This window comes from Chroicocephalus ridibundus, chromosome 11, assembly GCF_963924245.1.
Source record: "Chroicocephalus ridibundus chromosome 11, bChrRid1.1, whole genome shotgun sequence".
Taxonomy (NCBI): Eukaryota; Metazoa; Chordata; class Aves; order Charadriiformes; family Laridae; genus Chroicocephalus; species Chroicocephalus ridibundus.
Genome location: NC_086294.1, coordinates 18,646,461 through 18,663,488, shown reverse-complemented (window position 1 = coordinate 18,663,488; position 17,028 = coordinate 18,646,461). Strand labels below are relative to the sequence as shown.

The window sequence follows — 17,028 nt, the reverse complement described above, 5'->3', positions numbered from 1 at the left end:
TCTCAGCTACCATGCCCCCGCAGCCAGCGCGTTATGCTGGTGACAACACCAAGCCCTGCCGCCTGCTTTGCCCCAGCCGTGGTCCCCATCCAGGGCAGCTCTGCCCCTTCCCCGCTCAGCCCCGCCAGAGACTCACCAGTCTGCCCACCGCATCGCGTGGCATCCCTGGCAGGGGAGACACCTAAATGGGCTCCCAGCAAATCACCACGGGGCTCCCAGCAAAGACACAACCCAGGATAGCCACTCCTTTCACTCCCAAGATTTAAGGTTGTGGGGCTAATTAATCTTAATTAAAGGGGTCTGATTACCAGTGATTGTGAAGTATGTAGCCAACTCATCCGAGAGCCAAGATCTTCTAAGAGGACCTCACACTCATAGCCTAAAAAAGTGGATGCAGCTGGCCCCAGAGAGCCTTGTGAACCCTGGCATTTGCTTTTCTGTTTTTTTCCTCACCCGTGGTTATTACCGCTGCTTTCCAGGTGGTGTTTGGATGTCCCAGAGCTTGCAGAGCTTCACCTGGGTACTCCCATCAAGGCTGCCTTTTAGGAGAGATTTTCAGGCTGTGTTTATCCATGTAGAAGGGCTGCCACTGCAGCCCAGGAGCTTCCCTCTCCCCGCATGTCCCAGGGGCTTGAAGGTGAATTCCTGTTTATTTCCTTAAGCAGCTCTATTCATAGCCTTCAAAAGCTGCCAAGCCGCATCTGTCAGGCCCAAGAGGACTCGAAAGTGCATCTTAGGTAAACACCAGGAGCAAGGTGGGACTGCCTGGAGTTAGCAGCGTTTGCTGCGCTTCTCCCTTGGAAGCTTTATTGCCTCTTCTGTAAGTCACAGGCACGTCTCCAACGCGAGGTCTCGAGCAAAAGTGAAGTTGGGCTGAGACACCAGACTGTAATTCAGGCACACAACATCTCCACGTTCAGGATTAATAGAGAACAGTCTCCTGCAGCAAGGGAAAAGTCCTTTTAGGAAAGGCAACAAGGTCCTTTGGATGTCGGAGGTATTGGACTAGGACCAAGCTCAGCCGGGCTGGATGTGCCCAGACCACACATGGGAGCTTCAAAAGTGTCTGAAGACCTGTCCTGTGTGATGGTGCCTGGTGTGACGGCTCCAGGCAGTGCTGTGGGGACCCTGCCACAGGGATGCGGTGGGGGGCTATAGCCAGAGGGGTTATATTGACCACCTGCTCTGGGTGTAGCTGGGGGCAGGCACAGCTGTGATGTGCAGACCTGACACCCACCGGGGCATCCAGGGCAGTGTAGGGACAGCTGGGGCACACCGAGATCCCTGCTTGTGCCACAGCTGGGGAAGGTGGTGGCTTTTTTCCCCTCTGCTTCTTTGGGATCAGAGTGGTTTCAGGGGGACAGATAAGCTTCTCCCAAGCCTGCAGCCCCACGTGTTTCCAAGTGAATGAGATGAGTATTGCAGGTGTAGTTTGAAAGAGGTGGGGGAGAGATACCTCCCGTGGGGCGTGGGAAGCGCTTTCCACCAGAAGCCCCAGGACACAGCTGTGAGAGCCCGTGCACACCACGGAAAGAGCGAGCAATCCCACAGCAAGCCTGTCCTGCCTCCTGGCTCCGTAGCCTGCTCCCGGGTCGTGACTCACTGCGGAGCCACGCACAGCTGCCTTTCCACCCCCTGCCCCGCAACCCTCTGGCTTACAGCTGAAAACCTGCAATGACATCCACTGCTCCTTCTCCATCTGCTTCTGGCAGAGCCAGCACCCCGTTTGCCTGCATCGCCCCATTGAGCCGGCTCACCCCCAGTCCATCTGCAGAGCACTGGGGCTCAGGCTCCCCCAGTCCAGGCACTTGGCTGGGTGTCAATTGCTCCATCTGGAGCAGGCATCAGTCCTACTGCTGAGCCCGGGGGGGAGAGTCCCGTCCTACTGTGGGGAAGTCCCTGCCCCATGCAGGACAAAGACAGCCACCCTCGGGCAAGTTCCCAGGACAGTTTGGGCTCATCCTGCCCCGTGCAGATGGTGCATCCCAGTGGCCATGAGTCTGCTTGGCGTGAGTCTAGAGAGCTCAGGCTTTCTGCCTCTGAGCTGCTTCTGAAATGGAAAAAAACCAGAAACCCTCCTGCAGGACCTGCTGACACACTCGCAGAGAGCAGGAGAGCTGTGACATTCCTGGGATAAGCAGATTCCTGCCTGCTCTGTAGCTACTCGTCTCACTCGTCTTTTCCTGAGCTGGGTGCTGGGTTCCCACCCCGGCGGCCGTTGCCTTTCCCCGTGCTGCCCTGTGCCTGCGAGGAGCTCAGCCGCCAGCCACACGCCCGGCGATGAAGACTGAGTAAATGACATTTCCACAGGGGTTGCGGGGCATCCTGTTTATTTATGTGCACTTTGGGCTCATTGTTTTGCAGCGGCCTCCACCAGCAATTAATGCAGAAACATCCTCTCTAGAAAAATTCGTTAGAGAATCCCTCCCAGAGCAGAGAGAAGGAAGGGCTCCTTTGACAGGTTTGTGACGAGACAGCAGGGCTGTTAATCCCCGCTTGTATTGTGTCCACCAAGCTGCTCACTTGCGTTTCCCTCCTTCTCTTGCGGCAGAATTGTTCCCCTCTTGGAGAGCATCAGGGTTTTCTCAGCTGCGCCAGCCCAGATCTGCCCAACCGGGCTTAAAATGGCACGAAGAAATTTGGATTTTGGACTGGGGTTAGCTGGAGTTCAAACCTCAGCCCTGCAAAACCTCTTGGCTTGGCTGTAAGCTGAGATCAGGCCTCGAGGGGTCTTGTCCTGTTTGCTGTTTCCATCGGAGTTTGTGTTGTCACTCGAGCCCGGAGCCCTGGCGTGCATCAGCTGTGCCCAGACCACCCTGCTGGCATGTGGTCGGAGACCCCAAGCTGGACCTGTGCTGCGAGGGCTCCTGGCGCTGATGAGGCCCCTTGGGCGATCTCCTACACAGCCAGTGCCCCAGACAGCATAAAATGACCTTCCAGCATGTGCGAGGTCCAGTTTTCCTCCTGGCAGCCTGACATCTCTTTGCCGGCCCCGCTAAGCCTTATAAGCGTGGAGAGGGCTTTTGAGGACTTCCCTTTGCAAGCGCTCGGTCATTTCTGGAGCTTCTCAAAGCTCCTGAGATTAAAGAGTCAGCCAGTCCTTTCAGGCTCTTGTTTCCCTCTCCGTGCGATCCCCCTCCGTCCCACTGCTGAGAAGGCACCCCCGGGCCTGGCAGTGTGTCCCTCACAAGACGCGGGACCCAGCCGTCCCCACCCCGTGCACGGAGGACCGTGAGGACCCCTCACTCCCACCCACCCGGGGGCTCACTGCCGCGAGCTCGGGGGCCGTTTCCAGATGTGACTGCATCACTGCAGCAGGCTGCTCTTTGCTTTCGCTCAAAACCAGGGTTTAAGCCGCCACGTATATAAAGAAATCCCTGTTATAATTATCTTCCTGGCACTGTCAGTTGTCTAAGCCCTTAGAAGAGGGCTTAGCTTCAGGCTACAGCGAAGAGCACTAAGCAATTGCCACGTTGTCAGTTAGAAAAGACGTGGTTTCTTTTCTCTTCTGTTTTTTTTTTTTTTCCCTCCCTAAAATTTTTTCCAGATGTCTTTTTTTTTTTTTTTTTACTTAGGAGATGTACCAGCAGCTGTACAATTTCAATGCGAGCCGTGACTAATCCAGCGCAGAGAGCATTCAACGAGAGCATTCAAATCCTTGGGGTGCGAATCAGGCAAATGGAACTTGGGCTGCGGGGGGGGACGTGTGACCTCTGGAGCCAAACTGGACCTATGGGTGGCACGGAGCTGCACGTGGGAGCTACGGATGCTTGTGGTGGGAGGAGAAGGTGCTCCAGATGCCACAGGTTGTTGGCTGCGTTAGAAGAACCCATGGGGTCTTAGATACGATCACAAAGCTGGCCTCCGCATGGACTCAAGGGGGTCATGTGGGGTATTTCTGGATGTCTCCGTGAGCGTTATCGCCATCCAAGTATCAGCACCCAGGGATGGCTTTTGAGCGGTGTGTAAAGACGAGTAAACAAATTTGTGTAAAAACAAGTAAAGAAATGGGTGAAGAAGACTTTCTTCTCTTGTTCTTTGCCACCAGCCTCCGGAGCTGCCTGATCTCAGGGATCGACCGTCTCACTGGGAAGTGGTGATGGTTTCTCACAGCCCCCTTCCTTATCTTTCCCCTCCCCTTTCCTTTTCTGTTTTGATTAGTTTTTGTTTCTTGTTGGCCATATGGACGTTTAGTCTTACATCTGTTTCTTTCACATGCAGCAGAAGTGTCGTGGGGCCGGAGGAGGAGCGAGCTGATAAGGGATCACAAATCACAGAGTAACAGGTGTCCTACAGAGCAAGGAGCCAGCACGGCCCAGCAGGTCAGGACAGGCCAGTTCCTACATTGACATCTAAATCCTCAGCGACATCGGTGGGAAGAGTTAAGCACCCACATCAGTGTCTCAGCCCCTCTCAAAGATAGCGTGTAATCACGAGGAACGAACCCAAACCCCTGGCAGCCAAGACAAAACATGAAGTTGCGTTTTGTTATGGTCTGGGGTGTCCTTCACCCAGCATCCGCAATCAGCCGGCTGGTGCCCAGATGACTGGTCCCCGGTCCTGCTGGCTACACGAGCCACCCTCTTTCCAGCAGCCCCTGGAGTGCAACCTTGCGTCGCCCGGGACGGGGGGAGTGTTGGTGCCACAGGTGGGTCACAGGCTGCAAAGAGCGGGACTATCTGCAGTGCTCAGGACAGCCCTGTATGTCACAGAGACACACCTCAAGGGCGCCCAAATTCCAGCAATTTGACAGCCTCTCTTTTTTGGCTGCTGGTTTTACTTTGCAGTGCAGTGGCGTGGCCATGCTGATGCAGAAAGGCCTTGGTGCAGATGAACCTTAAGTCCTCTCAGTCACGGTGAGATGTGAGGAGAGAGGAGCTGGGTTTTCACCCTGAGCATAGAGAGGAACATGGGAAAAGTCAACTCCGAACAGCTTCGCTCTGTGGCTGCCCCTGGCTGGGCAGCTGCTCCGGCTGAGTTATGATCTGTGAGGTCAAAATACTTAGTGATGTCTGAAGAGAAGATCGGATTCAATGGACCAGCAATTTCGACTGTGAGTTTTGCTCAATCAGCCCAGATCTGCTGGACAATAACCACAGCAGAGAAACCAATCTGCTGAGGGTCACGTCTCCCAGCACAGCTCTTCTCTGCCTACTTGGAGCATGTTTCAGACATGTCATAACTCACTCCACTCTCTGGATCATTCTTTCCTCTCCCTCCCCACAAGGCAGTCCCAGGTGGCAGCAGTGGTAGGAGAGAGGGTGGAGGAGCGAGGACTCTCCTGCCTTCCTCTGTATCCCCCTGACCCTGGGAAACACCAGCTCAGGGACTGAACTTGTGAAATGTGAACTTGTGAACCGAAGTGACAGCATTTAACATTTTAATTGCAGTAGGCCAAGGCGCCAGGAGGTGCACAAAGCAAGCACAGAGGTGGTATTCCTCCCTGCTCCCCCTGTGCTGTTAGTCTGAGAGCGCCAGAGAACTGACAAACTCATTGCAGTAGTGCAGGCAGCTGCTGCGGCAACGACTCTGCTGGGAAGGTTGTGCTGGGGGCTGATGTGTCCCTGTGAGAGACCCCCGTGATTTCCAGCCCCCCGCTTGATTTCTCTGGTCTGTCCTTTGGCCCCAGGCTGCGCCTCAGCCCGTCTCTGGGGCGGGGTATGGGGGGGACCGGGGACTGCCCACCGGGGAGAGAGGGAGAGGAAGAGACCGATTTGGAAAGATAGCGAGGAGGAGGAGGAGAGGCAACGGGAAACCCAACCCACCCTTTGGTTTCCTCCTGCCTCCTTCTAAAACCTGCAGATTCCTCCAGCCCGTCCAAGCGCCTGAAGTGTCCTCAGCCCTGCTGCCGGGACTGCGAGGTATGGCCTGAGACCTTCGCGTTTGCCTTTGCCGTGCTGTTTCTCCCGGCGTGGGGGTCCCGATAGCCCCACTGGCGGGAGTCCCTGTCCCGGGAGCCACTCTCCTCGTCCATGGGGTGCAACTGGTGCTTGGCAATGCATCGCTCGGGGTCCCACGGCATCCGTATCCCCACCCCGAGCGACGCATTTAGAGGCTTCTCCTGACTCTTCTCTTTCTCCTCTTTGCAGCATCTCCGCTCCTAAACTGAGCTGTTACTGTATTTCCCCGCCAGCTTGCCAGCTTGAACACTTTGGTGGCATCTGACTGTAAAGCTTTAACCTGCCCTGATTTTTCTCTCTCCCTCCCTTTATTCCCCTCCGGGTTTTCAGTCGTGGGGTATTTCCTTAGCGAGATGCGTGAGACCAAAGTCCGGGCACATCAAGCCAACCCGCAGAGCAAATCAGATCTAGTTATAAACCAGTAAACCCGTCCCGATTGCACCCAGCCTGAGGTGCGTTGGCAGGTGATGTTTTACTCACCGGAATATCTAGAGGAAGAACAAAAGAGTTGGTGACTTCATTTCAGCATTTTTATTTTTTCAGCACAGCCGCCCCTATTTCTCCTAAAAAAAAAAAAAAAGGAAAAAAAAAATCCCGACACTTGGCTTTTTGTTCCAAGCTGTCTTTGAAAGCGTTTCAAGTCCTGCTGCCCTGGTTTGCTGAACTCCAGCTGATCAACTGTTAGAGAGACGGAGGTTGCAGGAGAGGCGGAACAAAGCTCTTTTGGGTTTGTTTGTTTTTTTTTTTTTTAAAGTTTTAAGAACTTGGGCTCAGCCAGAGGGAATTTAAGTCCGTGCAGAAGAGCTGAAGGCTCGTTTCCTTTAAAGGCAGCCGCTGTCCTTCCCGTCCCGCTGACGTGCGTGGCAGCCTAACTCTGCTCTTTGTGTCCCTGCTCTAAGAAAGCTCCTCTCTGCTGCATCCAGCCAAGAAAAGGAAACTTAACGGGATGGGGGCCGAATTCCCACCCAAACCGAGAAGCAACGGTTTCAAGTTGGAGTGAAATCGGGGGCACCGGGAAGGTCGCCAGTACTCCCAGCCCTCAGTTACCACCAACTTGAAACAGCCCAAAAGCTCAGCAACCCGGCAAAAGGACAAACGTAAATCGCAGCCGTTTGTTAGGGTCGATCAGGCGAGTTTTAAGCAGAAATAAAAGGCTGTCGCATTCTGCGCAGCAGTTAAAGCCAAGCTATTGTCTGCCACATAGGCAGGAGCAGGGATGCGGGCGGTGCTGGGAGGGGGAAGAGGAGAACTAAACTTTTCAAACTTTTTTTCAAGCCCCTCCTTCCCCAGCCCTCTGCTCTTCCATGACTCAGCCCCAGAGGAATGTCGGCTCCCATGGAAACCCTTTCTGGGTCCTCTGGTCGAAGGGATGTCGGGGCTGTTATCGCTGGAGCGGCTGTGGCAGGGCGAGCCCAGGGAATGCTTTGAAGACGGTTTGCATTTTTGCAGAATATTTAGCGGACAGTTTCCTCTCTCTCTGCTTTGTGGCGCTGTGCGAGATCAGCTTTCCGTATTCCCCGGGAGCCAGGGGCACCGCTTGCACCTGGCACAGAAGTATCCCGGCTGCTTTTGGCACTGCCCCACGTCCGTTTCGAACAAAAGAAAAAGCTCAGGCAGGACAGCAAAATGCTGCATCGCCTGCCTTCTGACTGAGGTCTGCCAAGCGCTCCTCCATGCACCGCATCGGTACTAACTTAACTGTTTCCCAGCGTGGACGCAATTTGCAACTTAGACAGACTATGACGGCTTCGAGCCAGCACGCCCCGATGGTGGCATTTGGGCTCTTGCCCTTATATCAAGAAGCCCTGTGAGATCTGGAGCCTTTGTAAGTGCAATCAGAGCTGCTCAACCCCCTGCAAGGGGGATGGGTTAGTACAGCGTTGTGGTGTAGACGTGTCTTTAGTGACTCTGCATGGACAGATGTGGTATTTAGACTTTTTTTTCCTGTGTTTTACTGAGTGAGCGTGCAAGCGTGTGCCTGAGCTAAAGGGAATTTCACTTCCATCTAAACCTAGCTTGGCTTTCGGAGCCTGCCCGCTGCATGGAGGGGACTGTGCAGGCGGCAGGAGCCAGGCTGGCTTCTGCCCAGCCCTCTCTCTGCTCCTGCCCTGTTCCTCTGTGACCCCGTGCAGCTGCAGCACATCTGGGCGAGCCGGCACTCCCAGCAGCACAGCCCGGACACGCAGGGACCTGTTCAGCAGGGACCTTTATGGGGACTCACGCAAACAGCTCTGACTTCAATTCGAATTTTAGCCTGGGAGTGTTTACCTGGATAAGTCAAAGCTCAGAGGGTCTTGCTTGCATAGCCAGGTCAGGGCCAGATGGTGGCGTGTCTCTGTGGTGGCCACGCTTGGTCACCCATCTGCAGCTTGAAAACTGTGGCCCATGGTGGGATTTGTAGGCAGAAGCTTTTTCTCAGCTGGTCCAGCCTTTACATTCAGTCTGCGGTGCTGGGGCACGTCGGAGCCTGCAGAGCCTTGGAAGAGCAATGAGGAATGGAGGGTGGGTGCAGGAGACCCTGCGGCTGGGGCTGGCTGAATCCTGCGTGGCCGGGCTGGGGTGCCGGTAGGGAGCCGAGACACGGGAGGGTTTTTGCCCAACAATTACCCGCTCCTGCCCTCGGCTGCTGGCGATGGGAGGTGGCAGCACTGCCCCTCGCCCCCCAGTTAGCGGTGGAGGCAGCTGGGGTTATCCCAGTGGCCTCGGGGAGGAGCTGTCAAAGTGGCCAGGCAGAGACTCCTCCCCACGCTAACGTGGCATCCCGAAGGGCTTATGCAACCCTGGCCAGGGCCAGCACCACATGGGCCACGCTCCACCACCCATGGAGCCTCCTCTGGAGGCTGCACCCGCCTGGTCCTTGTCCTGCCCCAGCCCCCAAAAGCCCCCAGGCTGGGCAGGAGGAGACATGAGGGACCAATAGACCCCAGCGGCACAGACTGTCCTCTTCCCCAGCAGGAGAAATTTATGTTGGTGCCACAAGGTCAGGGGAAGGGAGGTAAAGGGATTGCCAGAGTAGCCTGCCTTGAACTTATGGAGGTGCTGAGGCTCAGCCTCAAACCTCTTTACACCCCTTGCCTCTGTTGTTAGGGACATGGCTGCAAAATGCAACAAGCAGCCAGCTCTGAGGGACAGCCTGGGCCACACTAAGAAAGTGGACCATCCAGTGGGGTTTATGGAAGCCACAAGACTCTATTTACACAGCGACTGGGAGCTGAAGCCCCTGCTTAGGATACAAGTGGGGTCAAGCATCAGAAATTCCGTGCAGGCCATGGGTCCTGCAGCCCATGGGTCCCAGGCCCTCCTCTTCACCATCGGCAGTCAGGAGGGAAGGTCTGAGAAGGGATAGTGACCGTGGAGGCTTCTCTTATTTTATATTCAGCAGCCCCCTTTGTGCCCATCACGTGCTGGTTTCTGGCGTGTCTTGCAAAGCACTGGCTTCTGTTGATTCCTCTAGGATACAGAAGGTGTAAGTCCCTTCTTGCTAAAATCCCTTTCCTAGTCCTGTGTTCCTCTGTCCAAAATGACCCCCTGCTGCGCCCCATTGCTCTGCCCCTCACGCTGCCCGCTGCCCTCCACGGGGCTCTTGCAGAGCAGTGCCAGGCATTTCCAGAGCAGGGCCCCTCGCAGGGATCCCCCCGAGCCCCTCCAGTTGGGGGATGGATGCTGAGCTCATGGTATGGCCCAGCTGCCAGCTCCAAAGAGCATCTTCTTGGACTGCAGGACCATGCTAGATCCATAAGGAGGGAGACTTCCACCATGGGCCAGGCTCTTCTGCTGGAGCAGCTCTGTCCCCAGAGCTCCTGAGCTGTTATTTCAGGACTTTTGACCACCAGGAATTCAGGAAAGACCATGCCTTTGCAAAACAGTGAGGTGCTCACAGACATTGCAATGTCTTCTGTGCACAGGCTCTGCTTCCAGGAGAATGTTATTTTTCAAATAAACTTGTTTTCCCATCCCTGGCACAAGACAGCTCTGCAGAGCTTGTTTGCTCAGACCCTTTCATGCTCCTTCTTCATCCAAACACAACACTGGCAGCTCAGACTGTCTGCTGGCTCCTAGCAAGCATGTAATTCCCTGACCCCGGTTTACTGCATGCCCAGACTTTGAAATTCAGGATTTTTTGGGACTTGGGGAAATGATCTGAGAGGGTCTTGGTCTGGGGTCGGGTTCCTCTTAATGCCGTCTTCCACGTGTACACGCACTGTCCTCTTCTCCGGGCTGGGCATTGCCGTGTTTCTGCCCAACGAGCATCACTGAACCTCAGAGCGTCTTCCAAAGCAAACAAGGCCCTTGGGAGAAGCCCAGGAGGAGCTTTTACAAGCCAGGGGACGGCAGCAAGGGAGGGGATGGCCAGATTCACCAGTACTTTTCCACCTGCCTCCCCCAAAACCACCTCTCCTGAAGCGAAGAACCAGTGATGTCCGCTGGCAGATGCCAGGAGAGCTCTCAGCAGCCCGCCGAGCAAATAAAGGCAAGGGGAAGGGACAGTTTGTACCGAGCAGGAGAGGGGGGAGCTGCTCAGCTGCAGCCTCCACAGAGCAAATGGACTCATCCACCCCCACCCGCAGCCCCTCTCCCCACAGGTCCTCTGTCCCCACCACCCCATGCTCCCAGCCCTCCGACGTCCCTGCAAAGCTCCCTCCGTGCCCTGACACCTATTTTGCCCAGGCATCCAGCCAGGGCTGGGTGAGGCGCTGAGGTTGGAAGGAGGATTTTGGCCTCTGCGTGGTTGAACCTTGCTAAATTAGGAAGCACAGCCCAGCCTGGCTGGTGCCCTGGCAGCACAGCGTTGGCATGGTTTTATACCCGGAGAGATGCCATGCGTGAGGAGGAAGGGAAAGGATGCACCGGCAAATTAGATATCCATCCGTGCTCCTTGGGAGAGAAGAAGACACCTTGTCCAACACTTTCTGTCCCAGCAAAGCCATCCAGGGCGCCGGCGGGCTGCGATGCCCCGGCCACGCAGGTGGAGCGGAGGAGGGCGAGCGGAAGGGAGGCAGCGGAAGCCTTGGCAGGTGGACAAGTCCCCTCGCTGGCAGGAGACAAACCAGGGGGTGTTTTGCTCTCCTGGCGGGCGGAAGGGAGCGCGCAGCCCTCACTGTCAGGAGTGGGATGCCACCAGCATACTAAGCAGCCAGCTGAGCTCCTCGCTGCCCTCACACAGAGGGGCTCCATCCTGCCAAACAGGAACTGGGGGGGACAAGGACAGGGCGATCGCACCAGCTGCGCTCTCCTTCTGGCTCGCATCGCGGCCGGTGTGAGCTGGGCTGCCTGGCTCCCGCATCCTACGGAGTCCCTGCCACAGCCCAGACCGAGGGTTGCAAAGGCCTCATCCTCCCGGAGCTCATCTCCCAGCAGGACACAACCCCAAAGCATCCTGGATCCCGCAAACCCACTCTGGGGACTCTCAGGTCTTAGGAGGAAAGGGAAAAACTACAGCAGAGACCCCAACATTTGGGGGTTCTGGGGATAGGGGACGGGTCGCTGATACCCCTAGAGATGTCTGTGTCCGTGTGGGAAGGGATTTTCTACAGGTTTTTATTCTCAAGTGCCCCATCTCACTCTCTCTCTGTTCTCTCTTTCCTTCTCCCACTTTCATTTTTCCTCTGATTGATGAATAAAATGGTAGACAGTTTCATTGCTTGTAGCTGGGGTTTGTATCAGGGGCTTTTAACAAGAGAAATTTTTTTTTTTTGGTTCAAAAAAAACCTCCTGTGAAGTACAGGGGAGCTACCATTTTGACTGCAATTTTTCTAAAGGCATCCAGGGAAGCAACAGAAATCTAAACCTCGATGTCCCATTTTGCAAAATCAAAGGAATTTGTCTTGGAAACATGATTTGGCTTAAGGTCTCGACTAGAAAAGCCAGCATGTGGGTCGGTGATATTGAACAGACAAGGAAGGAAATAAAGAGAACGCCCTTTTCGGAGTGTCTGGCTGCCAGCCGTGAGCTCAGCCCTGAGCCAAGCGGCACACGATGGCCTCCTTCCCCTCATCCCTCCTTTTCCTCTCCTTTATTCAGGGTCTGCTGAAAGATGAGGGCCTGGATTTTTTTCCTTCTCTGCCTGGCAGGCAAAGCCCTGGCAGCTCCGGTAAGTACAGGAGAAACGGAGCCTCTCTGCTCTTGGGGTTGTCTGTCCACTCTATCTGATGGGGATTTTCTTTTATAATGAATAAAAACCTGAGGGATGGGGGAGAGGAAACCCAAGGGTGGCCCTGACATCTGCCCTGGCAAGTCACCCCCTTGGCACTGTCCTCCCCGGGGACCCCAGCTCACGGTCCTTTTTCCCTGCAGCAGGAGGCTCTGCCCGATGAGACGGAGGTCATCGAAGACCCCACCACAGAGGTAGGTGACTCTGCTCCTCCTCGTCACCCATCCCTTGCAGCACCCGCTGCCCTGGGAAGAGCACCTCCGAAGCCCAGGGGAGCGGGGGCAATGGGCGGGGAATGGGGCCAAGCTCTTTGTGCACCCCCACCCAAAACACTGACCTCTTTTGCAGGAGCCCGTGGGGGCTAACCCTGTCCAGGTGGAGGTGGGAGAGTTCGAGGAACCCACAGAAGATGTAGAGGAGATTGTCGCTGAGAGTAAGTCGCTTTTCCGCTGCCCTCCAGCTTCTGCCCTCCAGCAGGCAGAGACCCCGTCCCTTCCCCGGGTTGACAAGCTTTAGACGCTCCAAACAGCGAGGGGTTTCTTTGGGGAACAGCTGTAGCACAAGGACGATGTCAACCTAGAGGCACAGTTAAAAGCAAAAGAAAGAGGTACATGACGTCTATCCAGCACTGGGTTCTCCATAACCTCTTATTTTGCCACGGAAAACCCACTGAGTTGTGTGGCTACAGAAAGGAGCCCAGGCTTAGCCCAAGGGCTAACATGGGCCTCTGGAAACACCCACATCTTCCTAATGCAGGGAGAGCTGCTTGGGGCTGTCCCTGGCGAAGTCTCTGTCTTCCCTCTGTGCCGAGAGGCCCCGGGGCAGCTCGTGGGAGGTGGGGATGGGGCAGGCTCTGACTTTGCTCCCTGCCCTCTCCCAGACCCCTGCCAGAACCACCACTGCAAGCACGGCAAGGTGTGCGAGGTGGACGACAACAACTCGCCCATGTGTGTGTGCCAGGACCCCTCCAGCTGCCCAGCCACCGCCGGCGTCTTCGAGAAGGTGAGGGCAGAAGCTGCTTGATGGACCGGGAACGGGGAGGGACCTCACACGGGGCATTGCCAGAGACGGTGGGGGAGACTGTCAGAGTCAGCGTGGCAGGTCCCCATCTGGCCTCGGCCAGCAGTGACCAAGGAGCCATTATCCACCCCAGGAAACAAGTTAAACACCTCATTTGGAGGCTCTCTCTGCTGACCTCGCAGCAGGGCTGGGCTTCACTGTCCCTCACGCAGCATCTCCCCCTCCTGCGCAGGTCTGCGGCACCGACAACAAGACCTATGACTCCTCCTGCCATTTCTTTGCCACCAAGTGCACCTTGGAGGGAACCAAGAAAGGACACAAGCTGCACCTGGACTACATTGGGCCTTGCAAATGTAAGTGGAGCCATTCCCTTAGACAAGAGGACCCTAACCTGAGCACAGCCCCCTTGCCCACGGGCTGAGGGAGAGCAAAGGTCCAGGCAGATGCAGGGCTGAGGTGGGGAGGCGCTGGGGCTGCGTGTCCAGGGGCTGTGCTGACCACCGTGTATGGCTTCCAGTCATCCCTGCCTGCCTGGACACAGAGCTGACTGAGTTCCCCCTGCGCATGCGGGACTGGCTCAAGAACGTGCTGATCACCCTGTACGAGCGCGATGAGGACAACAACCTGCTGACCGAGAAGCAGAAGCTCAAGGTGAGGGGCTGGGGAGGGAACTGGGAGGTCACCCTGCCAACAGAGCCCAGCACACGAGGGAAGCCCATCCAGAATGATCTGTGGGCACCTCATGTAAAGCCCTTCTCGGGGCTCCCCGTCACACACCATTCCCCTGCTGACAAGGTCTCCCCGGCCTCTCCTACGACAGGTGAAGAAGATCCATGAGAACGAGAAGCGCCTGGAGGCCGGTGACCACACTGTGGAGCTCCTGGCCCGCGACTTTGAGAAGAACTACAACATGTACATCTTCCCTGTGCACTGGCAGTTCGGGCAGCTGGACCAGCACCCCATCGATGGGTGAGTGATGGCAGAGCTGGATGGGGACCCCCACCAGGACCCTTTCCTACCTGAGGACCAGGGTGATTTGGTGGCAGAAGGTGTCAAGGCTGGAGATGTGACAGAAGTGGGTGGCTGGTGGCAGAGTCACAGGCAAAGCCCTGTAGAGGGGTAACCCCTGCACACATCTGGCAGGGGCTGGGGCAAACCAGGCTGGGGTAGAGGCAGTTTTCCTTTCTGCAAAAAGCTCTTCTGCAGAAAGAGGGGCCTCCCCCAGCCCCAGCTGCTCCCGTCTCCCTTGGGTGTGGAGTTTCTGTCTTCTCAGATTTACTGTCGTATGATAGTTCCCTGAAATATCTTAGTCCACGAGCCCCGGGATAAGTTCAACAGCTGAGATCGCAGCTGCTGGCTTAGCTGTGAGCTGGAGATGGGCACGAGAGCGAGCACACACACGGACCCATGGTGGGGGGGCAGGCGGTGAGGACCCCCAGGTGCTGGCTATTTCGTGACTAGCACAGACAGTTGCAAAAGCAGCCACCAGTCCTTGACCTTCACGGCACTCAGTGGCGGGTACTGGGAGGGCACTGGGACAGCAGGCAAACCAGACCAAGAGCTGGGGCCAGCATCTTGCCCCGCGCTGGCCCCCACGCCCAGCAGAACTTCTCCCCTCCCGTGGGAGGGCGGCTGGCGGGCGGCACGTTGACCATGCGGTCGCCTCGGCAGGTACCTGTCCCACACCGAGCTGGCCCCACTCCGTGCCCCCCTTATCCCCATGGAGCACTGCACCACCCGCTTCTTCGAGGCTTGCGACCTGGACAACGACAAGTACATCGCCCTGGAGGAGTGGGCCAGCTGCTTCGGCATTAAGGAGCGTAAGTACCGAGTAGGGAGGGAATGGGGGTGGAGGGGACACCGAAAAGCACCCCCAAAGCCCCCAGTCGGGATGAAGCAACGCATTGCAGCTGGTCCTGGGGAGGGAAAAGCAGGGGAGGGCGGGGAGGGGGGATGGCGGGAGCGGTGGGACCCTGGGAGCACCCTCCTCCTAACCGCGTCTCTCTCTTTTCCTTCCACAGAGGACATAGACAAGGATCTTGTGATCTAAAGCCCCAGCTTCCGTCTCTGCTGCCAACTTTGTCTTGTTTTAACCTTCCCACTTCCTTCGGTTCTTAAACCGCTTTTGTTTTGTTTTTGTTTTTTGTTTTTTTTCCCTGGGAACAAGGTGCTAATATAGATCTAAATGTATGTAGTAACGGTGCTAAGAGAAATAACAGTCCTCGTTCATAGCCTAATCTATCACCACTAGATTACTCACCCGGCTGTTTCCGCACGCTCTTACCAGCCCTTTCTCTCTCCGACGTGTCTTTACCATTGACCGACCCTGTTCCTGTCCTAAATATCCGCTCCGTCTCTGTATCCGCTCTCGGAACGACTGCTCTTAACTTCTTACTAACTGCACGTTCTTGGACACGCCAGCGCAGATGCAGGACCTCCCAGCTGATCCCTGATCCACCCCCCCAGTTACAGACCGCCAGCGAGGGACCGCAGAGCCAGAGGACGTAGGAGCATTGGGCTTTTTGAGCAGAGCAGCTGTGGGTGACGTTGTGGTCACCCAGCTCATGGTAGGGGGGATGGAGAGAGGTGAGAAGGATGTAGAGTGGCAGGATTTCGTTTTCCTTTTTTTTTTTTTTTTTTTTTGTAATTCCCAGGGCTCGAATTTAACAATCATTGGGCACAAAAAATAAAAGAAAAAAGAAAAAAAAAAAAAAGGGCTAATCAAACAAGCGAATAGGAAAGCGCACAAAATTGAAAACAAATAAAATGAAACGCATCCCATCCTGTAAAATCCCCTCGAAAAATAAAGGTTTGAAAGTGCTACGTGCTTTACCATTACTCAAGGATCGTACTGCTGTCGTGTTTTCTGTGCTGGAAAGAGAGACTGGGTGCGGCCGCCGGTTCCCCCCGGGTGCGCGTGGCTGGACCTCGCCGTTGCGATTCTGCTGTAGCTGAGATAAAGCTCTTGGCTCTCCTCAAATCACGGTGCCCTCGAGCACTTCCCACCTCTGCCTTGGTCATGCTTAAATTCCAGCCCTGCTCTCCCAGGGAAGCTGTGTCAGGCTTGGAAGGGACGTTTCTGCCCAGAAAGAGGTGTGCTTGCCACACGCTCGAGGGAAAGGCTGTGATGATATTTTTTTTTCCCTGTTGTGGATTTTGGGGTTTAAGTGATGAGGGGGAGGGAAGGGAGAAGGTATTTGGATTTTGCTTTATAGAGAGGGTCCTGAAAGCAGCGAAGGGATGGTTAAGTCTCACAGGCTGAGAACTCTTTTTTTTTTACCTCTGAATGTTCTCTGTGCCTTATATTATTAAATTCCTGCCACAGTGTGAGCAACCTGATGAGTCTCTGTAATAAAAAATACTGATTTGAAACACTGACAATAAACAAGCTTGCAATGTTCCTCTCTTTCATCCTATCCTGAGGAGGGGGATTGCACACATGCCAACCCCATGCATGTGTTCAGGGTGTCCCACGGGCATCCCAGCCCCGGGGAAAGGTCTGGTTTGAGGTAAGTTAAGGTGCTTCTGCCAGTGACAGCCCATCACTGCACTGTAAACGGGCTCGTTGGGGGATATGGGATGGGTAAAGCATGGGCAGATGGGGCTGGAGCGATGGAGACAGGCAGGGTGACTGCAGCAGCCAACACAGACACTTGCGTGGCTCTGAGGTCCTTGCTTTCATGAGCAATAAAATCCCTGGGAAAGGCAAAAAGGCACAACAAGTAGGAAAATAAACACCGCCATTTGCACGGGCTAAAAATATCTGTGCTGCAAGGGCTCCGGTTCAGCTGTGAGGTCCCCCAGTTAACAGCCCCTTGCTGGATGTGCTGTGCCCCAGGCGGAGCTGCAGGGTCAGATCCTGCAGAGGGTCCCCCCTGCACACCTCCCCCCCCCCGGCAGGTCCCATCATGGGGGACGGTCACTTTGGAAGTGCTTTGCCAAGCTGTTTGATCCCTG

At 55.5% G+C, this 17,028-nt stretch overlaps 1 protein-coding gene across 1 annotated transcript; it reads left to right on the top strand.

The window, feature by feature from the left end:
- The first annotated feature begins 5,705 nt into the window (after nt 1–5,705).
- Nucleotides 5,706–15,915, top strand: SPARC (secreted protein acidic and cysteine rich). Its single transcript, XM_063349145.1, has 10 exons — nt 5,706–5,861; nt 11,922–11,991; nt 12,195–12,245; nt 12,400–12,484; nt 12,932–13,053; nt 13,304–13,424; nt 13,589–13,722; nt 13,892–14,040; nt 14,743–14,891; nt 15,093–15,915. The coding sequence occupies exons 2-10, from the start codon at nt 11,935–11,937 to the stop codon at nt 15,119–15,121; spliced, it is 897 nt and encodes a 298-aa protein (XP_063205215.1). The 5' UTR covers nt 5,706–5,861; nt 11,922–11,934; the 3' UTR covers nt 15,122–15,915.
- The last annotated feature ends 1,113 nt before the right edge of the window (nt 15,916–17,028 follow it).

Excerpts from the sequence above, each read along its gene's own strand:
- SPARC (XM_063349145.1), top strand. The coding sequence starts at position 11,935 with ATGAGGGCCTGGATTTTTTTCCTTCTCTGCCTGGCAGGCAAAGCCCTG. Across the intron at positions 13,723-13,891 it reads CCGAGAAGCAGAAGCTCAAG|GTGAAGAAGATCCATGAGAA; the intron begins GTGAGGGGCTGG and ends CTCCTACGACAG. Across the intron at positions 14,041-14,742 it reads GACCAGCACCCCATCGATGG|GTACCTGTCCCACACCGAGC; the intron begins GTGAGTGATGGC and ends TCGCCTCGGCAG.